At 49.6% G+C, this 25,211-nt stretch overlaps 2 protein-coding genes across 10 annotated transcripts in view; one reads left to right on the top strand and one right to left on the bottom strand.

Moving 5' to 3' along the window:
• The first annotated feature begins 86 nt into the window (after window positions 1–86).
• Window positions 87–11,766, top strand: ITGB1BP1 (integrin subunit beta 1 binding protein 1). 2 transcript variants are annotated; one of them, XM_036097542.2, is made up of 8 exons: window positions 87–243; window positions 3,404–3,513; window positions 4,513–4,616; window positions 7,198–7,276; window positions 8,291–8,427; window positions 10,229–10,321; window positions 10,856–11,005; window positions 11,521–11,766. In XM_036097542.2, the coding sequence occupies exons 3-8, from the start codon at window positions 4,545–4,547 to the stop codon at window positions 11,590–11,592; spliced, it is 603 nt and encodes a 200-aa protein (XP_035953435.1). In that variant the 5' UTR covers window positions 87–243; window positions 3,404–3,513; window positions 4,513–4,544; the 3' UTR covers window positions 11,593–11,766. The 2 variants fall into 2 exon arrangements, with proteins under 2 accessions (XP_035953435.1, XP_035953437.1); XM_036097544.2 differs by lacking the exon at window positions 87–243 and adding an exon at window positions 1,244–1,262.
• Window positions 11,767–12,395: 629 nt separating this feature from the next.
• Window positions 12,396–25,211, bottom strand: part of ASAP2 (ArfGAP with SH3 domain, ankyrin repeat and PH domain 2) — a 167,184-nt gene continuing 154,368 nt past the window's right edge. For 5 of the 8 annotated variants that reach the window (XM_078055944.1, XM_078055945.1, XM_078055950.1 and 2 more), the window contains 6 exons: window positions 23,510–23,644; window positions 22,034–22,190; window positions 17,865–17,914; window positions 17,350–17,441; window positions 16,784–16,906; window positions 12,396–14,867 (listed from right to left, as the gene is read on the bottom strand). In XM_078055944.1, the coding sequence (XP_077912070.1) occupies window positions 14,793–14,867; window positions 16,784–16,906; window positions 17,350–17,441; window positions 17,865–17,914; window positions 22,034–22,190; window positions 23,510–23,644 (632 nt within the window). In that variant the 3' untranslated portion in view covers window positions 12,396–14,792. Of the gene's footprint in view, window positions 14,868–16,783; window positions 16,907–17,349; window positions 17,442–17,864; window positions 17,915–22,033; window positions 22,191–23,509; window positions 23,645–25,211 lie in introns of those variants that run through there. The other 3 variants (XM_078055946.1, XM_078055948.1, XM_078055951.1) reach the window with 2 other exon arrangements.

The raw sequence follows: 25,211 nt of genomic DNA, 5'->3' as shown, positions 1-25,211 counted from the left end.
AACTTCCGGTCGCAGACGCTCGGGCGCGAGATTCCTCCCCGAGCGGAGTCCGGAAATCTGGTACGGGGTCAGGCTGCGCCTGCGCGATGTCTCGGAGGCGGGGCTCGGCGGGCGGGGCCGGGGGCACCGGAAAAGCTGGCGCTGGAATTAGAACTGGAGTGGCTGCCCCAGCGTCGGTTCCCGGGCCGGTGGGTGTCTGATCCCGATCACGGGCGGCCCCGGCGGCGGGCCACTGGCTGTGAGGTGAGAGCTGGGCCCTGGCCGAACCCGGGCTGAGCCTGGCAGGGAACGCGGGCCCCGAAGGCGGCGCCGGCGGGGAGGCCCGCTGTGGGGCGGATGGGTGGGGCCGCTGGGGCCGCGGTCTCCCCGGGGACCCGCCTTCCCGGGGTCCGGGACCCAGGCCCCGAGGCGGCTAGGGGCGGGCGGCGGGAGCTGAGGAGCGGGCCCGGGCCTGCAGGAGGATGCAGTGCCCCCGGTGCCCGGTTCCTGTTTGGGGTGGGACTGCCGCTCCTGTGACGACAGGTGTCGTGTGTGGATCGGTCCCGTCGGACTCGGCGGCGGGAGTGGGAGCTTCCGCGGGGCTGTTTCCTGAGTCAAGCTCTGCTCTGCGGGGCGTGAGGAGCACTGCTTTTTTGTGCCGGCTCCCACTGGTTTCTGCACCGCTCCACCCCCCCCGCCATCCCTCACTGAGGAAGGCCCGGGTGGAGTGTGTCTTGTTTGCTGTCACCCTGTGCACCTGCACGTGGCAGGCACAACAGAACGGTGCGGAGTGCAGGGGAAGCAGGGTGGGGTCGAGAAGGAGCTTTGGCGTCGGTCTGTCTAGGTTCCGAACTTGGCCCCACCCATGATTAGCCTGGCGACCTTGGCCGAGGCCCTTGGCGTTTCGGCTTCTTCGTTTGAAAGGGGCTGCGCCTCCGCAGCCTTGCTGGTCCTTAGCGGTGCAGGTAGCACCTAGCACTGGGCAGCACCTGGTAGGTGTTCAGGACACGAAGTCATTTGGATGTCATCTTCCCAGCAGGGTCTTCAGTTCATTAAGCATGTCCTCTGCCAGTCTGTGCCAAGCATTGGGTACACGGAGGAATTATCTCACCCCCATCTTTGAGGAGCTCACAGTGAGACAGTTCTAAGTAGGCAACCGCAGGCTAAGGCTAGGATTAGGGTGCATGCTCAAGCTGTGGAGCACCAGTCCTTTAGCCCAACCTGGAGGTCCAACGGAAGCTTTCTGTTTTAGTAAAGAAGCAGCCTGAACTGAGTCTTGAAAGGTGAGTAAAGTTAGCTGAATGAATAAAAGGTGGAAGGGCATTCCAGGCAGACAGAATTATAGGAGCAAAGCATAGAAACAGCAGAGTGCATGCTGAGAACCCGGAGAAGCTTTGCATTCCTTAGAGAATAAGGTATGAAGCTGGTTGTGGAAGATGAGACTGGAGAGGTAGGTAGGAGCCCTGCCATGCAGGACCTTGCATGTCCTGGCAGAGAGCTTTGACTTCAGTCTCTAACTTTGGTGAGCCCGTGAAAGATTATAAGCACGTTAATGGCATCAGATTTGAGTTTTAAAGAAATCATTTTAGCTGGAGCTTGGTGGTAGATTTAAAGCGGCAGGGAGTCCCGTTGGGACATGAATTCCTTAAATGGCCTGCCAAACTATGTATCTGTGCATTGTTTTGGGTTGAGGATCCATCCACACTGATGGATCAGCTGATGAAAAAGTATTTATATACAGCAACGGTCTAGTGATGGCATGGGCCTGTTAGAGGTGTGGATGAGCAAACTGTTCAGGGGGTAGATTCAGTGGATCTTAGTATTTTATTCGATGTGGGGCCTGGAGGACTTTGTGCAGTTGGTGATTTCCTGGTTTCTACCAGAAATAATAGAATTTACTGAAAGGGAGAGGAGAGAGGTGGAGCAGATATGGAAAGGAAGACAAAGGGTTTGCTTCAGGCATTTTTGCATTTGACAAGTTTGGAACATCCAAGTGACAATCAGTATTTCTGGTCTCATTTTCATGCATGAATAATTTAGAGACAAGAATGATTTGCTTAAGAACATGCATCAAAATAGCAGCAGATCTCAAAGACTTTAATAAAATGCCTTTCCCTCCCTCAGCTCCTAGATTGGTGATGGAAAGTCTTTAGGAGTTGCAAAGGCATGATAATACCAATGGGGTGATTTTCAAAGCATTCTCGTATTCCAGGGATTTGAAGGGATGCTTCAGGATTTCACTAGCAATAGAATCAAATTTTATTTTAAAATCATATTTAAAATTGTTACCTATATTGAAACGTGTGTGTGTGTGTGTGTGTATGTGTACACTCCCTTTCAGTAAATTCTCTCTCTCTCTCTCTCTATATATATTTAAAATATAATGTCCTTAAATATGCTACACACCAATATTTTGACTGATCAGAGATCGCTAACATGGCACTTCATGCTGCTTAGGTTAACCCAGTTTGTGTAGACCTGGGAATAAGGCTCTCTTGCCATCTCATCCTGACTGAAAAGCATCCCTTGAATGCTAGGTGATCAATGGCAGCAAACGATCCCCAGTATAGCCTGATAATTCACCTCCCTCTTTTTACTTGTATCCTCTGCAGCTAGTCCTCTACCTGCAGCCCATCATCTTTCCAAAACAGAAGTCTCATCCTATCACTTGACTGCTTTTTAATAGCCCCTCAAGTCTTTCTGTTAAACCCAAAATAAACCCCAGACTTTTGTTGTGGTTTGCAAGGCCTCCTGTGGATCTTTCCCTCCTGTGGATCTGTCCCTCTCCCTCCTTCCTGCTTGGGTGAAAGCCACATTGGCCTCTCGCTATTCCTTACAGCTGAGGTGTGCCCTCAGGACCTTTGCACTTGCCCAACTCTCTGCCAGAATGCTCTTCCTCTGCACTTACATGGCCGCCGTCCCTTCCTTCTTCAGGTCTCCTTACTGTTCATTTCCTCAGAGTATCTTTTTCTGTCTAAAATGCTCACCCTTCCTTCCATCAGTTGTAAATCCTGAACTTGCTTTTGTTTCCCTCATTATCAGTTGTTTCTAACAATGTATTTGGTTTTCTTGTCGGTCTGTCTCATCCCTCTGAGAATGGGCTCCTTGAGGTCAGGTCAGGGGCATTATCTGTCTCATTCACTGATATATCCTCAGCACCTAAAAGCTGCTCACTGGTTACTCAGGAATGAGTGAACAAATCAGATTTTCTTGCTACTTCACAAATCAAGCAAAAACATAGAAATAAGTTATATGATGGGGCTAATAAAAAAGCTTGGGCTTGAGGGTCAGTCTTGGGCAAGCGGCCTAAGGTCAGATGCTGGTGAGTGGACTGAGAATGGGGTCTCCAAATAGAGTGGGAGAAACTTCTCATAGGACATTCAGTGACCTCCCCTTGATTGACTCATTCTTTTTCCTTCATCAGGTACCTCATTTTTCTGAAAAGAATTGACCATGTCAGAATGAGAGGAAGCTCTCTGTGCACACTGTCGTCTATGGGACCTTTGAAGACAATACAGTAGTATTCCTTCTACCGTAAGCAGATTCCCTTGTTCCCTCTGTAGGATCCAATCTTTGGTAAAAATTTGTTGTAATCTTACTCATGAAGCCTCCTGAAAGATGGGTCACAGTTCCCTCATCTATAAAATGCAGATTATAACCTACCTTCTGTAAGCCCTCTGAGGCTGGGGGCCTGGACCCCCCGGGATAATATGCAGCACAGATGAGGGATACCCTTAAAAAACAGCTGGAGCAATTGAATGTGTCACCAGGTTGTTGTGAGGATAAAAGTGACACGATGTCTTTGGAAGTATTTGAACTATAAACTGTTATGCAGGTTAGTTAATAATTTTTCAAGTATAATAATAGATGTGCTCCTATGAAATGGGCAAGGATAAATTTTGTTTCCCAGGCATTAATTATTACTTTAAAAAAGATGCATGGAAGACTGACTCTGGAAAACTTCAGGTCACCTCCTTCCCTGGCCTTACAGAGCAAGGGGGGGAGGGCTGGCGCCTGGGAATGTTTTTGTGTCCACTTTTACTTAAAGGTAGCTCAAGACATTGAGAAAAATGCCCATTTCTGAGAGGTAGTTATGTCTTCTGTTCTAAGCCCTACCATTTACAGAATGTCAGCCCAAGATAGCAACGGAATCTCAGGATCTCGGTTGGTAAACTAGTATGTCACCTATTTTATTACTGTCTTGAATTGATTAAAGAGAAGGGAGGCACTGGAGTATTTTGAGAAGTAGATGACGTGTGTCTGTTACTTCTCAGAACAATGCTTTTCACACCCCCAGGTATGACGGAAGGTTTCTGTCCTTTTGGTTCATTGGGTTATTTTTTTCAAATTTAAAAAGAAAGAAAGAATGAAGCAATAGTATCCAAATTTGGTGGCCAAAGGAAAAGATTTCGGTTTCCAGTAGGAGGACTGCACCGCGGACGGGGAAGGAATTGATGATTTTTATTCCTGTTGTGCATAAAGTGATTTCGAGGTGGTTTTCTTGCTCTAACTAACCACCAGTTGTTCTCCTAGGGGAGCTCCTTTGGATCAAGCTATGGTGAAAAATGTTCCGGAAAGGCAAAAAGCGACACAGTAGTAGCAGTTCCCAAAGTAGTGAAATCAGTACGAAGAGCAAGGTAGGGGGGCTGGGAATAGGCCCAGAATGGCCAAGCAGTGAGCATTTTGTTTCTCCTGATCCCGCACAGAGCCTCCTAGCCACGGCGCAGCTGCTGGTAGTCCTCAAACTAGGTGTGTTTTGACATTTATTTTGGGCACTAGAGACCCATCCTGTGCTTGATTTAATTTTCTTTTGTTCTGGAGAGTTCCTGAGATGATTCAGTTCACGAACCTGGATGGCACAGGACGTGTGAATGGTCTCACCGAAACACTGATTTTTAACTGTTGCACACGATTGAAATTGCAGGCCCATCCAGGGGCCGGAGCTCTTGCATTCCGGGGTGTGGGGTGTGTGTGCATAACTAGAAGTCTGCTTACTTACTAGCGAGTGAGTTGGATCGTGAGGCAAATGCCATGTTTAGGACTCTAGAGAAGCCGGGTACATGACTGCGAAGGGACCATCGAGGGCTGAGTCCTCATCCCTGGACCTAGGCCGTGGTTCTCACAGTCTCCACCCCGTGAGCTCTCTTTTTTCAAAGACGAGCGTGCGCAGTGCCAGGACGCTGTGAGGCAGGGGACGAGCCCGTGGCACAGTGCAGAGGGGCCCCCTCCTCCGGGGGGATGGGCCACGCTGGCCCGTGGGCACCACCCGAGCGACGGTGACCTCACCCCAGTGAATGAAGACACACACGACTGCCCCTCGGGATTTTCACTGAGCTGAGATGCTCCTAGCCAGAAGCACGGAAGTTGGACGTTTTAGGAATCCTGCCTTAGAGTGGCAAGACTGAGTTTTCTTGAAGGTTTTTGAACTGAAGCTAGTCAAGAACCTCCCTGCTGTTAGCTTTGCAGCCCTGGTGTGAGGACCTCAGCCTGGGAAACTGGTCGGGCCTGCTTCTTGTTTTCTAGACCAGAGAAAGGAGAAAGGGAGACTTGATGGCTCGCTGCTGGCGGAGTAGATTTTCAGATTCCTAAGGGAACTTGCTGATGGCTTGAGATATTAGCTCCAAGCCGTGGGTTCTCTGATGTGGCCAGCAGGGCTGGAGAGGGCAGAAGGGGGCCACCCATGAGGGCCTTACCCCGAAGATGGTGGTGACCCCCGTGTGGTCTCTAAGCCAAGTTTTGACTGTTAGGTGTGTGTTTTAGGTTGATGTAAGCTCTCCTTGTTGTCTGTTCTGGATATGGGAAAAGCAGACCAGTTTCTCCCTTCCTGTTCTCCTCGTGCAGAGAGGTTCAATGGGGGCTGGTGCTTTCCAGCGTGGGGGAGTAGTTTGGAGCACAAAAGCTCACTCTGTTACTCACTTCGGGGGTTGTGCTCATCCCAGAAGTCAGTCTCAGTTTATAACAGCATCTTAATTCCAATTCTCTCCCCCTCACCCGTTGAGTACGTACAGTATTTCCGGTGTTCAGTCCCACACGTAACATTATGGGGAACGTCTCTGTGCATATAGCTCTCTTCTCATTTTACATTTTACTGCAAGAAGAGCAATTACCGAAAAAGGGAAAAAACATATTTACCAGACCTGATACATTTTTGCATTCACCTTGATTCACTTCTTGAACATTGAAAAAATTTGAGTATATTGCTCTTTTAAAATTTAATTTTGATTTGAGGTGCAAAGAAGGGACTCATTTTTTGAATCAAAAGTTTTCACAGAATGTTATTTCTAAAGAAACAAAGCATATTCAGAGCACAATTCTATAGAATCTACGCTAACGTGTATGATTCTTCGTGTTTTGCTTAACAATTTTGTTGGTTTTCCTTTGCAATTCACACTGATAATTGCACTCTGGTCTGCCAGCCGGCCCATGCATGACCGAGCAGGCCAGGTACTAGTCGGACTAATGGCAGAGCATGGGGATGGGGAGGAGGAGACCTTGATCAGAGGGCTGGGCTAGTTCCTTGATGTAACCTTGGGTAAATCACTTCACCCCGCTGGCTGTCTTTGCTCATTTGATTATATAGAATCATACTCCCTGCCTGCTTTCCACACAGGGTTCTTTTTGGGTTCCGTGGAGATCATGTGAAAACAAAGTGTAGATTTTCACACACAGCCTGAGTACCAGGTGTCTTACAAGGAGGCAGAGGTAGTAGTTTTGGTTCATACTGGGAATGTCCACACCACGGTTATCTGATGTTGTGTTCTGGGAAGGGCAGGCGGGACTACCTGTTTTTTTTTTTTTTTTTAATTTTTTTATTGTTATGTTAATCCCCATACATTACATCATTAGTTTTAGATATAGTGTTCCATGATTCATTGTTTGTGCATAACACCCAGTGCTCCATGCAGAACGTGCCCTCCTCAATACCCATCACCAGGCTAACCCATCCTCCCACCCCCCTCCCCTCTAGAACCCTCAGTTTGTTTTTCAGAGTCCATCGTCTCTCATGGTTCTTCTCGGGACTACCTGGTTTTTTGAAGTTTGCTGTAGAATTCGTCTTTAGAAAAATCTGTCATAGTCGATCTGCTTGAGTAATTGAGCTGCTTTTGTCTATGTTGATTCAGCTGTAATAAGTAAATGATTTGAATGTTTGGTAGAGAATTTGAGAGAAGACAGTGTGTCTAATTCTGTTTACCTTTTTGTTTGTTTGTTGTCTCTCAGTCTGTCGATTCTAGCCTTGGGGGGCTGTCACGATCCAGCACTGTGGCCAGCCTCGATACAGATTCGACCAAAAGCTCAGGTACGGAGAAGGCTTGGGCCGTTCAGTACGGCTCTTAACCGGTGTTCATGTAGTTTTACCAGAGCAGCACAATACGTTCCTTTTTTTTTTTTTTTAAAGATTTTATTTATTTATTCGACAGAGAGAGAGACACAGCGAGAGAGGGAACACAAGCAGGGGGAGAGGGAGAGGGAGAAGCAGGCTTCCCGCTGAGCAGGGAGCCCGATGCGGGGCTCGATCCCAGGACCCTGGGACCATGACCTGAGCCGAAGGCAGATCCCTTCAGGATCATAGACTAGTCAGTCTGTAAAAAGTGGGGACTACGGAGGGGTGGGATGAAGAACCATATCATGTACGAGAGAAGATAGTAGCGCAAAGTCTATTATTTTTGCTTCCAGATGCCTTAAAAATATTAAAAATGTGGACGTCTTTTTTTTACATAAGCATAACCTAGAAGTAACCACATAGTATCACCTTAACATGGCAGATAACATAATGCACTGTGGCCATGTTGGCCCCGGCTAGATTTTACAGTACACGGTTCTTCAGCCTGTTGCCATATGTCGTGTAACCTAACATCTGTTCATGTGAAGAGACTTCCTGTCTGGCATTATTCCATCTGCAGGGAAAAAAAAATTTGTTTTTTTTGACTGGGAGAGGTAGACCAGATTTGCTGAATCAGGAAAACAACAGTGAACATGGTAAAGAGGGAGAAGAAACCAAAAAAAGCTTAAATATCTTAATGTATCGGGAAGGTACTCATTCGTTATCTAGTCAGCATTTTATTTTCCTCCTGTTTTAATTTATTTTTATTGAGACTTTTATACATTTAGGATAGAGTCGCGGAGGAAGAGGCTAAATTCCAAGTTCTTTCCTATTACTTCAAGTAATCTTGCACTAAAATTTTTTCTATTTTCATTAAAGGTTAAGTTCTGATGACACAGTCTTTTTTATTTGTGAAGGGATTGAGGACACGCTGTAATGCAGATAATTTCTTTTGAAGTCTTACTGTTAAAATTTTTCTTTCACCTTTAGGACAAAGCAACAACAATTCAGATACCTGTGCAGAATTTCGAATAAAATATGTTGGTGCCATTGAGAAACTGAAATTCTCTGAAGGAAAAAGTCTCGAAGGGCCCCTAGACCTGATAAATTATATAGATGTTGCCCAGGTAAAAAGCAATTTTTAAAAAAATTTTAGAACATTCTAGAAAATAAATTCATGGCTTTGGAGAAAGATGTTCTGCTTTTATCATTGTTAAAATATTTATCGAGCACTGTGATCATAGGTGGTACAAGGTGCCTAGAGACAGAGTCCCATGGGAACAGAGAGTTCTTTCCTTCAGAAACAGCACTTTCTACTTTTCTGGGAGCTGACTGACTTCCTCGTTTAAATGAGGAGCTGAGTGCGGTGATGGGTTATATACACCATAGGTCTGTCTTTTAAAACAGACTGGCAGGCCTTAGCAAGTCTCCTTTGAACTAGTCGCAACTCCTTCAATAATCAGCCTCCTAGTGGTGTTGGCCTATCAATGCGCTCACACCCGGTTAGCAACAAGAATTGAAGTGAGGTGGGCTTCAAAAACATACCCCAGTCAAGAAGATTAAAAAAAAATGATCATGAAGGAAAATTAAGAATGAAAGCGAAGACAAAGCAAAGGTGTAAGGTCAGTGCATCGAATTCTGTAGATCTGTACCCTTGCTAGTGTGGGAGTGGATGAGCCAAAGACAGTAAGTTGCTTCCTGAATTTCTAGAAAATGGCATCGCAGGTCTTTGTATTTATTAACAAAGGGTTATTTCCACAATGGAAAGATTCCCTTATCAGTTCTTAGAGCGCTGGTTACTCTTAAGGCTGTTTGGTCTGGTGAATCGTGGAGAATGGGATCACTAAATACGATGCTTCGTGCACTCATAAAGCACAGGAATTCTGTCTGCGGGGCATCAGCCAGCCGAATGTGCGTTTCACAGAGACCTCTGGGTAGTCTGGACTTAATATCCCAGCGTTTGGCTTGGCATCTGTCATTCCAACGAGGGCAAGCAACACCTCACCGAAATATTACACTGAGAAGATTGCTAATGTTTCCCCCCCGAGAAGTGCACTAGGATCATTTTCATTCTGTTAACGACTGCTGAGTTCCTCAGAGCACCGTAGTCTGCGGGCTTGTCAAAATTCCATTATTGACAATAGCGTTAGTATTCTCTCATCTTTTGATTCTGGGAATGCTTGAACCCTACTGTGAGAAATCACTGGAAGAGGTTACCGTAGCCGTGTGAGGACCCAAGAATCAAGGCGTGCAGACACAGCTTCTTTACCAGAAGTTCTTTAATGTAGGCAAATGGTTCCATACAGACATTCACAGTACGGGACATCTACTGATTGCCCACTCTCTGTTTTATTGTGGCATTAGACAAGTTAGGCAGTATTCTGACTTAGGGGAATAAAACAGGATAATCTGCTAGGGAAGCCATCAGCTATCATCTGCTGTTTTGTTTCCAAGTAACTGCACATCAAGCTCACAGCCCCGGGATGTGGGGGCAACCAGACGTACCTACCATCTGGGTAGGATGTAAAATGGCTTTGAAGAGGGGTTCCTGCAGCTCTGTTTCCTGATGGTTTCCTGTGCTGACATCGGCATAAGCTTTGAGTATTTTAAAATCTAAATACCTTTATTTTTCTAATGTAAATATTTAAGCCTCACTGGGATCTGTGAGTGGGATCTCTGTTTGCAATTAGGGATAACATCAAGACAAATGGATGTGAATTTTGCTCAGGTCTGTGGACATCAAACCAAACCTTGGCGACGATTTTCCTTCTGCCTCTTTGAGGAACAATTTTTGCTGGGCTGTTGCATACCCCGCGTTCTTGAAAGGGTTTGGATTTGTGATGGCCAGATATTAAACTTGACTAATCAGATTTAAGGAATGTAACGTACTTTTTAACGTAGCTCATGTGATTTATTTTTACTTTAAAGCAAGATGGGAAGTTGCCTTTCGTTCCTCTGGAGGAAGAATTCATTATGGGAGTTTCCAAGTATGGTATAAAAGTATCAACATCAGATCAGTATGTAAGTAGAATTTATTAGGGAAAAAGTGGGTTTCAGGTACTTGGAAGTCAGGCTGCTAAGGGCCCACTTGTTCTCTCTGCTCGTTTGCAGAACTGTTGCTTGGTAAACATTCCTGGCAGCTGGTCCTAAAAAATGACCGATTTCTTAGGGTGAATGAAGAGAGGCCTCCTTTTACTTCTCCTGGATGGTGGGGCCCCGGCCAACACCCCCACTGCTGGCCCCTAATGCGGTTTCAGCTTAGGACCCTGCGCCAGCTCAGCAGTTGTCAGCACGGACGCTGGGCACAGGGAACAGGACCGTTGAACTCAGGTCTTACTCCTGTTTTTCTGGAATTTTTAGTAGGAAGGGATAACCCTGAAGGCAAGCGGCCCCATAACTGAGCATTCTGGAATGTCCCTTAGGGGGCAAAAAAACCTCTACAGCTGTTTTCTGCCAGATGCATAGATATGCTCTGTTTGAAGCCTCACAGTAAATTCTGCAGAGAAAGGTCAGTATGTCAAGAGTCCCGATCTTTCTTTCTCCTGACTTCTGCAGGACGTCTTACACCGGCACGCTCTGTATTTAATCATCCGCATGGTGTGTTACGACGACGGTCTGGGGGCCGGAAAGAGCCTGCTGGCCCTGAAGACCACCGACGCAAGCAACGAGGAGTACAGCCTCTGGGTCTATCAGTGCAACAGCCTGGTGAGGTTTCATGTTGCCTTGCTTCGCCTCATTCACCGGGCAAGGTGGTAAAGCCAGAGGAGACGGCCAGTCTTCTGGGAGGCCGAGGAGATGCCCCCCACAGGGCATCTGACGCCCGGCAGAGTGCGGGTGACCGTCAGGCCGGCGGTGAGCCAGCTGCCGGGACCTGCCACGGGTGGTCAGTGGGGCCGGGACGAGCACTCACCCGTGCGGGCATCTCGAGGGCAGGGCAGATGCAGAGCCGGGGCGGAAGCCCGTCCTGTTCTGTAGCCGTCACCCCACTGCCGCATCGGTGTCCTTCCCAAAGGCCCAGTTCCTACACGTTGTCTGCAGGTGCTTCTCCCAGAGGGGACGCAGGAGGCGGCCCAGGGGACGTGGTGTCCGGGCTTCCCAAAGCTGTTGGTGGGCAGGTGTGGGGGGGTGTTAAGAGGGTCACATTTATACCTTTGCTGGCCACACTAATTCAGGAAGAGGTCGGTGAAGTCTCTTACTCTATGTTTTTCACTTAACCGTAGGAACAGGCACAAGCCATCTGCAAAGTCTTATCCACCGCTTTTGACTCTGTATTAACATCTGAGAAAGCTTGAATTCTGCAGTCTAGTGGAAGCTGACTTCATGTGGAAGGGCGGTGGTTTTCAATCTGCAGTGTTGAATTACTCTGGAAATAGAAAGTGATCCCCTGCTCGAGATTTTCTGGAGAAATGCAGTGTATAAAATAGTGATCATTTGCTTTTCTATTAAAATGTGTCTTATTACAGTGAGTTAAGTCTCAATGAGGTTGTTGGCTTTCTGGGACTAAAAAAGAAACCTCATCTGTCACTTTTATTTTTTTAGATTTGAGAGACAGAGAGAGCAGGAGTGGGGGGTGGGGAAGGGAGAGGGAGAAGCAGACTTCCCGCTGAGCAGGGAGCCCGACGTGGGGCTCGATCCCAGGACCCCGGGATCATGACCTGAGCCGAGGCAGACACGTAACCGACTGAGCCACCCAGGCGCCCCCCCGTCAGTCACTTTTAAACACAAATGAGCGTAACACCTAAGTGTGACAGACGTGCGCGCAGTGAGTAGGTGAGCGCAGAGGGCTTTCTGAGGAGGACGAATGCTTTCTGTTGCGCAGCACGTGGGCCCACTGGCTGGGAGCTCTGGCCACACTGGTCTGGAACAGCAACACTGCCCTCTCAGCTCACAAAAAGTAAAACTTTAAAAGTGTATGTCAGGATGGCATGCTAGTAAACCAAAGTATTTACCTCGGAGTTCAGAGAAGAAAGATTACCACGCGTGTTAAATAACAGCGTCGAAAGAATCTCACGCACAGTAGGCTAGTGGGTTTTTCTAAAGGACCATTTTAATATGCAGTGCTTAAAGGATTAAAAACATTACAAATAACACTATGTCCATTTAAAAGTATTTTATTTTTTTCCAGTCAAATGACTAGTTAACAGGAAGAGTCAACTTACTGAACATGCTCTAATTATAAATCACTGCATTAAGGACAACGAAAATAAGAATCGATTTAGGTCATACAATATACACAGTTGCGCTGCAACTAGATCGAAGTAATCAAGTGAACGAATCGAGTATCATACATCTCAAACAGCATTCCGAGCTGCGTATTTATGCTCTCCACCCCGTAGCAGATCACACAGACCTAGGAGTCTGTGCACATGTTGGAGTCCTCATCTCTAGAAGTCAGATCTGATGGAAAATGGCATGCAAAATGCCGGGATCCCGCAGCTGAGTTCATGAAACGTAAACTTTAAATATAAATAGTTATCTACAATGTTTTGCTTCCTCTCAGTTGTTTTTTAATTTGCAAAGAGCAAATAACTAGGAAAGGATGTTAGCGGGGAAGTTAATATAATTTCTCCTCTGGCAAGAGTAATATTAATTACTGCACAATAGCACCACCAAATTGTCAGCTGGAAAAAATATTTCCAAGATATTTATGTACCAGTGAACCTGACAGATTAGTTTGGGACTGGTGTTTAAATGTTGGTGAGACTCAACTTTAATTCCTTAGATATCTGGCACCAAGTAGTCAAAAGGCTGATTATAAAACACAGATGCAAGAGGACTTTGTTAAAATATACATAAGAAGTGCACTGTGCAAAGTATATCTGTTTACTTTCTTAAATCTATGAGGGAATTAACTAAATGAAGGGTTCAAACAACAGAAATTAACAATTAGTGAAAATAGATGTAGTGCTTTAAAAAAAAAAAAATCTAACACATTTTTACCCGGAACTTTGAAAGGCTTTAAAAAGCAATTGCCATACAACATCATAAAACATTCCAGTTTGTTCTGTTTTCCTTTATAATAGCAACAAAAAGTACAATGCAATAAAAAAAAAAAAAAAGGCTCTGCACTTAGAAGAGTCGTGCCTAATAAAGATGGGCTGCTCCAATCAAATGTACCAGCACCACCATGGATGAAAGGATCGCTGCCTCGCTTTCCAAGCCCAGACCTACACTTATCCCTTCACTTCCGGTAGAAATCCGAGTGGGCATTATAGGCCTATTTATTCTCAAAGAGTGCCAAAATGTCCAATATTCCTATTATGAATCTTATGCTCACAATTACTAAATAGAGGTATGACAGTCAAGTTCGTGAAACTAATGAATTCTGATTTTATCACACACAACCTAACCCCCCCACCCCCAGGAGCTTCCGTTTAAGAATGACGTGATGGACTTTGGTCGTGAAATGGGGATGTCTGCTCGGGAGTATTTTATTACCTGGGACCTACAGATTTCTGATATGCTCTTGATTACAAACAAATGGACAGCTTCGAGTTCAAGACAGTGTAACACCGTTCCTGTTGGTATAGTATATAAGTACAAGACACTAAGCTGAGTAAACATTCCCGGGAGCTGGAGAGGGAAAGCAGTGGTACACTCAGTGGGAAAGAGCAGTGTTAACAGTGGGGTCTGCACCACAGCGCTCTAGCTGCGTGACCGAGGAGGGTCGAGAAGGCGAATCCGAAACACCTAAAGCATATAAACTAGTGTAAAGAACTACTGTTTTTGCAATCCATCATCCTTAGTTTTTAACCAAATTCAGGAAATGCAGGTTTATAGAACGTGGAACTGAATTAGCTGCTATTACCATATGCCGTAATAAACCATGGGTAGTTTTGCTAGGTAGGATTGTTCACATCAGGCTATACGCACATGCAGAATACAATGAGAGTTGCAACCTCACAAATTAGGGCTGGAAAGTACAATGCTAAGGTGTAAATTTCCAAGTTGCTTTAACTAAACCTTGGGTGGATTCTAAAGGAAATCTTTAAATGTATCTTAAAAAAAAAAAAAGTCTTTAAAGGTGAACTGATAGCATTTTATCTAGAAAGTCCAGGGCTGGGCTACTTCTAAAGCAAGTTTACCAACTTCCTAAAAAGCTGCACTAAAGGGTCACCGACTCTAGAAGCAGGCCAAGGAAAGGCTGGAAGAATTTCTTTCTAATACTCAAATACTTTTAGGTTCAGCTAATTCTGTAGATTGACGACCTTGATTACGTAGAGTTAAATAACTTTTCAGTTCACCTTTTAGGAAATTCCGTTTTTTCCCTAATAAAAGTATGGCAGTATTTCATGAAAACCACAAATTATAAAAACAATTCATTTATACATACAAGTTGCCTTTGAGTTTGTAAAACAGAAGAGCGGAGTTAGAGAAAGTGGGCTACCGGACAATATATTTCATGAAACTGGTCATCTGGCAAGAGTTTTGGTACCAATAACAAACAGGAACATAACAACTGTTAAAAGAAGTGTTTTTGTTCAGTAGCAATTCAGTCAGCAATAAAGTGCACAAATGATACGGGAAATGCTCCTTTGCGACTGGGATCTCCGTCAATGTGGCCGATCTGAAATGAATAAAAGTTTAGGTGGTTATAAAAATTCTAAATGTTAGAAACTTCGAAGGACAATGCTATAGCATTTGGAAAAAAGAAATTTGTTCAGAACAATTTCTTCTGAGAAAGAATGACCTGGGTAAGACATCTGAACTGTTTTCCCTTTTTTCTTTCACTCGTGTTTCAAATACAGCTGACCCTTGACCACCTGGAAGTTCGAAGTGCCACCCCCACCCCCCGCAGTTGAAAATCTGCGTCTAGCTCCTGACTCCCCAAAATCTTAACTGCTGATAGCCTACTGTTGACCAGAAGCCTTACAGATAACATGAGCAGCAGCTAACACATACACTGTAGATTGTATTACACATACTGTGTTCTTACAGTAAGCTGGAGAGGAAAAAATGTGAAGAAAATCGCAAGGAAGAAAAAGTACATTTAAGTGCTATCCTGTGTTTACCAGAAAACACCCCACACCCACGTTGTTCAAGGGCCCACTGTCAGGGAGCGCTCGGGCAGGTGGGCCAGGTGTCTGCCCGGAAGCGCACGCGCCGGGGTCCTGGCGTCCGGGGGGGGTGGGGATGGCAGGACAGCTGTCCGACTCCTGCCCCCCACTTGCCTCTTTTTTCTTTAATGGAGAAACCGAGCGTCAGAAGTCTGTGAGTTGCAAAGTCACAGAAAGTGGCAAACGCCTGAGTGGGCTCTAAACGTAGTCAAGCATTTACGAAAGGCTTCAAGGGATCCACTGATTTTCACTCTGGGTAAATTATACAAGTTATACACCGAGTATGAGCTCAACAACGTCAATTATGTAGGTAAGTAAAAGTCAAAAAGAAAATCTCTGTAATACACCTGGTAAGGCGGGGGGCGCTGCTGAGTTTCTGGGCAGCATTTCCTTCTGTGCACCCTAGCGTTTCCCAGATGGCTGAGCCCACTGCCAGGCTGGAGCCCCGCCTCACGCCGCCTTGTACACAAGCGTGAGAGCCAGACCTGCTTCAGCTCTTGGGCACGGGGGGCAGTCGGGGAGGGAGTGAGCTCAGGTCCGCACGCTGTGGGCGCACACCTGCCGGACCCAGAACCACAAGCAGCACCCCCTGTCCTGCCCGGCTGCTGGGTGTGGCTAGGCCGACAGAAGAGGGAGCTCTGGCGAACGGACACCCGATTCCCGTGAGGGGAAAGAGGCAGGGCACTGAGTTCATCAGGCTCCCTCTGCCGGGGGCACCACCTGATGTGCCTCGCACTCGACAGAGCAGGGCGACACCCGAGCTCGACCTCCAGGACTGGGCCCCTGGCGTCCACTGTGCGCAAACACTACCAGCCTCCCACGCAAGGCCCGCTGTCCTCATTGTTAATACAGCCTCTTACTGGGGGCCTTCCGTATCCTCTCTCCTGTGGTGCTGAGGTGACTTCCCTTTCACAGACGAGGGGACTGAAGCTTAGTGACATAACGTCACCAAGTCTGTTAAGTGCTGAGTCTGGATTCTTAGGGCCACCCGGCGAAACACCATGTTCACGCCATTCCAGCCCCCACCTGGATGTCACGGCTCGTTTCAGGACCAAGGCCGACAGCCAGGGACTCTGCCCCCAGGTCAGCTTTCTGTATGCCTCCCTCCACCAAATCGGCGATGTGGGGGACGACACTACCACCTCTAAACTCAAAGCCTCATTTCAGACCCTGAAGTGCACTCTGGAAACTGCAGCCCAAGTGGTCTGCACCCTAATGTGAGAGAACCCCCCACCCCGGGGGGATAAGTGAGGCCCACGCAGAAGTGGGTGTCCCTGGCAGAGACGTCTGAGGGGACAGAACGGCCAGCAGTCCCGAGGATGCACAGGCAGAAGCCCTGACCCGGGAGCAGGCCTCGCAGGTCACGTGGGCAAGGATTCAGCTCCACCCCTCCCAGGCACAGCCCGGGCCCAGGCCCCCGACTCACCCACCACTCTTGGTCCTCCTCCCCATCCACGATAATCACATCCCCCTCGGAGAACGTCAGCTCGTCTGGGTTGTCAGCCACACAGTTATAGAGAGCTTTGACCCGCTTGGGCTTTAACTTGGTCTGTATTGAGAAGAGGAAGGGTCAGAGGTTAGTGTGGCAGGGAGGTGTCAGCTCCTGGGGCAGAGAAGGGGGCCACTTTGTTTCCAACTGGTCCCAGGGGTCCGGACCAGAGGCTCAGGAGCCCACAGGTGTCAAGATGGGCGGATCGGTGTAGCTCAGGGGCTGGGGGACTTCCGGGAGGCCCAGGGAAAAGCTAAGCCATCCCAGCTGAGTGCAGAGAGCTAGGAGTAATGCCCCATGCATGTGGGGGTCCGTCCTGGAGCCGTGCTGAGGGCGCTGAGCCCACCGGCTGGAGAGCTCTGGGGTTGTGTCCTGCCCAGATCCAGGAAGAGGCCTCCCATCCGCCCCCAAGGGGAAGAGGGAAAGACCGGTTTCCTTGGAGAGTCTCCCGCTCACTGCCGGCCCGAGCAAAGAGGCAGGAAAGGAGGGGCTCTTCCACTTACTGTCTGTGACTTCCTGGGCATGGGGGCTGGGGGCTGCAGGACGGCAGTGTTGGACAGAGGACCCAGAGCTTCTGTTCCAGAGAGATCCACTCCTGTAGGGCCAAAATGAATCAACGTCACCATATGCCCTCAGGCATAACCAATGAGTTATAAACACTTAATATAATTGCCACAGCATCATGTCTGAAGGGCAGGTTTCCAGAGATTTCCGGATCTATGGAGGGAAAAGTCCCTCAAAGGCCCAAGCAGCTGTGACTTCCATGCAGCCTCTGTCCAACGTGCAAGGCATGTGAGTGTCACGGAGCGGGACAGGCGTCGCCAGCTCCTCTGCAGATTTCTAGGTCCCTGCCCGGCCCCACCCGCAGGGCACAGGGAGGCAGGACACGGTACAGAGCAGCCTGGGAGCGGGAGCAGCAGAGGCGCCGTGGAAGGCAGGGGCGCAGCTGCGGCCCAAACCTCGCCCACGCTGCCCCGCGGAAGCAGCAGTGAGCCCCGGGGCCAAATGAAAGAATTACCAGGTCCTCTCGGCTGGCCTTTGTTCATCAGTGGGGTCGACTTGTCAGCCCTAAAAGAAGGGGAAAGTAGATTTACTGGTGCCTGAGGCCCCACAGGCACCTTCTCAACCCCCACCTCACCCCCTCTTTCCAAGGGAGCCATCTGTGCTCAGACCGAAGGTGAAGAAAACATTGCACTGAGTTTACGATACTTTCAAGAATCTAACAACACCTACCAAGTGAAGGCCCCACCCAGCTGACAGGCCTCGCCGTGTGATTTCCATCAATGTCAGGACAGAAGTCATCATACTGCCCCCCCCTTTGCCTTCAGTCACCCCCAACTAAGGAAGGCCCCCAGGAAAGGCCTGATTCTCAAGGACACCAGTCAGCGAACCCTTTTTCTAAAGGGCTAGGCGGTACATATTCCAGGCCTTGTGTACGAAATCTCGTGCTGCCACACGGCACTCGCCACGGGGAACGCAGAAACCCGAGTGGGGCCATGCCCCATACGCTGTATTTGCGGGCACTGGAATCTGAATTTCACATGATTGTCGTGTGTCATGACAGAGACTTCTTTTGGTTTTTTCAACCATTTAAAAACCAAAAACCATCTTAGCTTGTGGGCCATACAAAAATATGCGTGGGGCTGATCAGGCCTGCTCTAAGAGAGCCCATGTAAAATCCCAGATGTACACCCAGAGTGAGACCAGGGTGGGCGCTTCCTCTACCAAGAGGCCCCACAGCGTATTCTTTCACAGCAGAACCCCACCAGGCGGCGAGGGCAGGCTTCCACCCATCCAAAGTGGTCTTGGAGATACCCTAGCATCATCTACTCTGCCCCCTCCCCACCTCTCCCTCTGGTCAGACGAGAGGAGAGAAAAGGATCCCAAGAAGCAGGTAAAATCAGGTCAGATGGTGCCAGAGATGAAGCCCACCCGGCACGGCCGTGCCCAACCCCGGGCACTAGCAGCCAACACCCCGTCGGAGCCACCGGACGCCGAGCGGCTCTCATCTAGAACTTCAAACGGGAGTTGGCATCTGAGAGAACAGCCCGGGAAGAGGAAGTCTGCAGCTACGACAGGGGAAGAGGGGAGCAAGCTGAAGCAGACGCAGACCCCGATGCAGGAACCCAGAGAAGCACCGGCTGCGGCCACTCAGCGTAGACGTGCGAGTGTTCCCCGCCCTGCTGTGTAACTCAGTCGCCACGGAGACCGCGGACGTGCCACTTAGAACAGGAAGGCAAGGATGTAACACGCTATGTTTTAGAAAGAGATCTCACAAAGCAGTATTAAAAAAGTTCTGAGAGTCTTCTGGTTAAAAAAAAGCAGACTGAAATACATTTACTTCCATTTTCTCCCAAGGAAAAAGATTAGAAAAAACTTAAACCAAAAAAGTACCAAGAGAACCTGAAGAGGGAACATTTTGGAAGCGGCCGCTGGAGGGACGGATCCTAACCATGCCAGCTCACCTACGGAGGGGGACCCTTCGTGCAGTGAGGAAGCCCTGAAGGACCCCCATCTGTGCTCTGAGCCCCCAAGGCTCATAAGCCCCTACAGGGGGGTGTAAGGCAGGGCAGTAAACACAGATGGGCCCAAAATCTGCTCAAGGAGCTACTGAATCCCTGGATTCCCAGCCCAACCCCGAGTAGCAACTACCCTCCCTCAACCCACTGAAGGCCAGAAGTTTCTATTCTTGGAGAAGGTAGAATAGAGCATGTCTGGACTAGGGAGTACACCAGTGCGGTTTTGGGGCACATCTTTAAAAAAGGAGGACTAAGGGCTCCTGGGTGGCTCAGTTGGTGAAGCGTCTGACTCTTGATTTCGGCTCAGGTCATGATTTCAGGATCGTGAGATCGAGCCCCATGTTGTGCTCTGCCCTCAGCGTGGAGTCTGCTTGAGATTCTCTCTCTCCTTCTGCCCTGCCCCACCTCTCTTAAAAAAAGGGGGGGACTAAGTAAAAGCTTAACTTAATTTCTTTTTTCAACTCCTAGAAAACCAGATCCCTTCAGGCAAGAAACAAAGACTGTTCTCTAAGGAACCTGAGTTGTTCAAGAAAAAAGGCCCCAGTTCAGGGTTCCCCAGTGAAAGTGCCCCGTGAGACTGTCTACAGCCAAGCCCACCTGGCAGCTCTGAGCATGAGGGTACGGGCTGCGATCGGTTTTAATGCCTCAGCTGAAGTGCCAACTTCTGGGCAGGGACACCAGATTTATAGGAAAAAGGCTCTAACATAACAGAAGTGAAAACAAAGACAATGGACATGGAAGAAACAAATTACTCAGAAAAGCAAAAGCTAACATAAACAAAAACACTGCCCCGAACCCATCACTAATAATCTGAGATGAGAGAAAACGATTCCATGAAACAAACAGGATACTATTAACTTGAAAATTATGTGATAGTGGAAATGAAAAGCTCAGTAAAAGAACTGGAAGATACAATGAGGAAAATCTCCCAGAAGGCAGATTTAAAAAGCCAGCCAGCAATGGAGAAATGGCAGCTAGAAGGTGGCAGAGCACGGCCCCTCGGCTGCAGAGCTGCATTTCCAGCCCCGGCCTCCAGGTGGAGCCCTGGGACCGGTTCTGGCCAGAGGCGCCCCGACCCAGCCGCTCCCGCAGGAAGTAACCCTGGGCCCGGGAGATAAAGAACTGAAGGATGTAGTTTCTATCCTGAAAGACTCCATCATCTACCTGGTGGCATGGACGAAAAAAGACGCGCCCTGGGGAGTCAGGGCCTCAGCAGGGACAGGCCTGACGGTGTACCTGAGGGGGACAAGGCAGGCAGCTGCCTGGCAGGCCAGTGAGAGCACCCCAGCAGGGTGAAGAAGACCTCCATGGGGGACCCCAGCTCTCAGCAGGGAGAGGAAAGGTGGAGGCAGGGATGGGAGCCAGATTTCTCACCACTGGAAAAGGGAGTAAGGAGCACGGAGAGGGAGAGGATGAGAATGAACCCTGTGGTGTTTTGAAAATACTGCCCCAAATTCTTTCCCGAGATCTGGAGTCTGTGACCACTCTGTGCTCCGGCGTCCCCACCTCAACCCTGGCCAGTGACATTCTCCAGGGCTGTGCCTGTTTCCTGGGACTCGTTCTTGGCCCAGCCACCATGATCTGAGGAAGCCCTCACCACACGGAGAGGCCCCGTACGGGTGAGTATCCCAGCCAGCAGCGGCAGCCGGCAGCCGGCACCAACCACCGGACGCGCGGAGCGGAGAGGGGTTATGAGCCCTTCGCCTCTGAGTCACCTGCTGTGTCGAACCATCCCCGCCTCTGAGACTTTTCAGTTAGGGCCCCAGATATTGTGGAGAAAAAGACAAGCTTTCCTCACTGTGCTAATCCAAATTCCGGACAGAGTCTGGGAGCATAATAAAACGGTTGTGTCTTGCTGTGGTTTGCAATGGGAGATAGTGTGAACTCATGGATTTCAAGACGAGATAGAAATACAGAGATAAATGTGTTCATAAAGGTGTATCTACACGGATGGTCACCTAGGCATATACGTGTGTGTATCCCCGGTCCTGACCACTCAGAGGGCCTGCCTGGGAGCGGCGACCCTCCGAGAGCAATGAGCACACAAAGCACTCAGATCTTGGCTTCTAAGTATCACTGCCACTAAACGAAACCATTTTCCAGCTTGAGACCATGAACTAGATGCCTCTTGGTAAAGGATGTTCTAGGGACAAATGGCAAACCTTGAATGGGGTCTGAGGTTTGGAAGGTAGTCATGTGTCTCTGTTAATTCTCTGACTGTGTGGCCGTATCGTGTCGATGCAAGAGAACATCCTAGTTTGTAGGAAATACACGCCCCACACTGCGGAGGGTGCATATGAGCAAGACAACCTTGTGAGTGAGCAACAAACTGAACCTAGAGGCCTGGCATCTTGACCTTAATTCCCAAAACCCAATGTCTGTACTAAACAGAAGTCTAAATTCATTACGTGGATGTCAGATACACATTTGTGTGAAATTTTTACAGTTTAAAAGTTCTTGGTAAGTTATGTTTAAGACCCTTGACCCTGATGAGTTACTGAGGTGGCATCCGGGCTCCAACGTCACGTGGTAGAAGCACGGGAGATTTCAGTGTTTGTACAGAAACTTCAGATGAAGTAATGGGGCCACTGGCACTGGGAACCTTGAATGCAAGAAGCAAGAATGGCAATTCGGCCGGGCCCTGGTGGGGGGGCTGGAAGACGGTTACCCGGGAGCGGGCCTCTTCTGGGGGAGGCGGCTGGGGGGCGGGGGCGGGGCCTTGCTCAGTGGGACCCCAGGCTGGGCCGGCTTGCTCTGCTGGCTCAAGGCTTCTATCACGCTGGGCGTTTTTGCTAGCGGAGGGGGCGCAGTGGGAGCCGGGGGATCTGTGGAAAGAGAAAAGGAGAGGGATACAGAGGGTCAGGCTTCGTCACACCCCAGCCTTCTCACCAGAGGCTCTTCTGGGAAGGGCTTTTTTTTTTTTTCTAATGGTGATTTCATGAGGGAAAACACCCTCCTTTCATTGTAGATTTTTAGAAAACCGTATTGGCAGGGAGTCCTTCCAAGCCTCAAGTTAGGATTAAAACGTTTCTATGAGCCTGTGAGGATCTTCCTCTGTGGGGAAGCCACCGAGACCTGGAGAGACAGCAGCAGGAGGCTGAGGCTGGGGCTGGGGTCTTGCCCCAGTCCCACCCCCGGCGAGCTGGGTCCTCAGCTGACCCATGGGTCCTACCCATTTCCCCAGGCTTCCAGCAGGTCCATCTGAGACAGCCTGTAAAGAACTAACTCTGTAAAGGCTCCACAATCTCTGAGGGGAGCAGGGCAAAGAGGTTATTATTTATTTACAGACTCGGAGGCTGAGGCTCAAAGTGACGTGCTTTCCCCAAAAGTTAGAGAGTTGGTAAGAAAGGCAGGGAGCTGGGCCCTGAGCCCCTGGCTCCTTTACCAGCTTCCCCCTCTCTAACAAACATTCATGCTGCTCCCAAATACCCAGGGTCCTCATGCCCCATCCTCGTTGAGGCCGAAGCCACGCTCAGGACAGGACGGGGGACACCCACGGAACCTTCCAGGGCCTCCAGCGCACGCACACGTAGCACTTTCTGCAGCTGGGGCTGGGCTGCTGCTTAGGTTAAAAACCGCAGGAACAACCTGGGTACAACTCAGCGCTCTCAAAGCCTGCCCCCTCAGGCTGGAGCTCCTCCCTCCCACAGCCCACGCAGAGCAGGAAGGAGACAGGCTCAGGGCTTGCCCCACTGATCCAGTAAAGACATTCCTCCCCCCCAGCCCCCTCCCCTAGGCCCTGGGCCTTTCACCCACGTGTTGGCATTGAAGAAGAACACATACCAGATCACATCCACATGACTGTGCCCAAATACTGAGAACCACCAAATGGCCAGAGGAAATGAAGCCCTGGGCTGGTGCATGAAAGGAAGGAATGTTGCTCAGGTGCTCGGGAAGACAGAGGAGGAGAGTGTGTGAGCCCCCCCGGGCGGGATGCGGGACAGACAGGAGTCTGCAGCTGGGGAGGGCGGCTGGAGGGGCTGGTGGGGGTGGTGGTGGGGGGGACACACAGGGCTGGGCTCCTGGCAGCCTCTGCCTGTGGGCATGCGGCTTCGCAGCTTTCCCCCCGTGGCTGCCAAAAGCACCCCCCAGCCATCCAGATCCAAGAGCCCACTGGCAAGAAAGGAAAAAGGAGAAAACGTACTGGTAGATGTCACGCGGAGAGGGGGCAGCGGTGGATGGATAGCTGGCGGATCTGACGAAGATCGCTGCCTGCTTGCACCGTCCACACTTACAGAGTTTGTCTTCCACAGGGCAGTAGCGGAGGAGGCTGTCTGAACTGCACACGCACGCACATGCACACGCACGCACATGCACACCCACGCACATGCACACGCACGCACATGCACACGCACAGGCACAGAACAAAAACAGAAACAGAACACTGCATTACTGATCCCCTCTCTCAGAAAATGGTAAATATGACCTTTCTAGAATAGCGCTAAGACCACAAACAGAATCCTGATTTTTTAAGAAACTTTTGTCTCTGGCATCTGGACGATAGAGACTTACACACACCAGACCAAGGATGCTTCTGGGAAAATTACCAGCTGGTTTTCACAACCTTACTGATTTTCCTTCTCAAATATAAATACTGTTTGAAGAGGAAAACGAATAACCACCATGACATGTCCTGAGCCCCGCACTCAGGCTCTGGACGTCTGCTTGCCTCTCCCCGCTCCCTAAGTCCTCCCGTGGCTGTGTGAGCGTCACTGCCTGGCCCAGGGGAGCCCCTGTTCTCAGAGCACGAGGAGAGAAGGGTGCAGACCAGAAACAGGGGACGGGCTCCCCACCTCCTGCAAACACTTCTGGCTAAAAGTCAGCACACATGACACCCAGGGGGCGCAGCGGACACACACGGGGGAGCCAGCACAGCTAGGTCGCCATCTCTGCCCCCACAGAGCTCCGTGCACAGGGGGTCACCACACGGGGGGCCGGGCCTGGGGAGGAATGCGGGCTGTGGGTGACGTCTGCCCTGGTGCGGGCCACGCAATGCGGACTCCCTTTGCTGTTTGTTGTGCGGGGACTCCCTGCTGGGCCAGGTGTGGGCTAGACTGAGAACCAGAGGGACTCTCTGGGGGGCTACAGGGAAGAAGGACAATCTACACTGTCAAAGGAGGACATGAAGCTAACTACAGGAATAGTCCAAAAAAAAAAAAAAAGAAAGAAAGAAGTCAGAAAAAATCCCAAACCATCTCATTCTAAGACTTTAGGAAAGCAAAAGCAAAAAAAAAAAAAAAGATGAAGTTTTCCTTTCACATGCCCAACGGAGCAAAATAAAATCCTCCCATGACACACAAGTCAGTAAAAGCCATTAATGGGGTGGAGGTGACCAAACCATTTTAGCTCCGGCCTTACAAAATTAATACCCGCACACAGGATACGGGAGGAGGCTGGGGAGACAAGAGGCCCCATGAGGACCCGACCGTGGGCCCCTCCCAGCCAGGGCAAGGAGGTGACAGGGAGGAGGGCAACTGGGGCCTGGTCTTACAGCTTCTCTCCTGCGCAGGAAGCGCCCCCTCGAGCCCGGGGGCAGCACTGCCTGGGGTGTGGGCACGCAGGGGCCGTGGGCTCTGTCGGGGAGGTGAGGCCGCTGTTTCCGGGGCCTGCCGGGTAGCACCTGCTCTCCTCTCGGGGACTCACTCCTGGGGGTGCGATTCAGTGACCTAGACGACAGGCCCCTGTTGGCCTTCTCTGGCCTCCCTGAGGGATCCCCCTGGGTGCTGGGGGCAGGGCCCCATGGGGGGTGAGGCACCGGGCCAGCCGATGGCAGCTGCCACGCTCACTCCCCCAGCCAGGCCACGACCGACCGTCGCTCACACCCCCGCCCGGAGAGCAGACGCAGC

This window comes from Halichoerus grypus, chromosome 10 (assembly GCF_964656455.1).
Source record: "Halichoerus grypus chromosome 10, mHalGry1.hap1.1, whole genome shotgun sequence".
NCBI lineage: Eukaryota > Metazoa > Chordata > Mammalia > Carnivora > Phocidae > Halichoerus > Halichoerus grypus.
The sequence above is the reverse complement of the archived record's forward strand: the minus strand, read 5'-3'. Positions and strand labels throughout refer to the sequence as shown.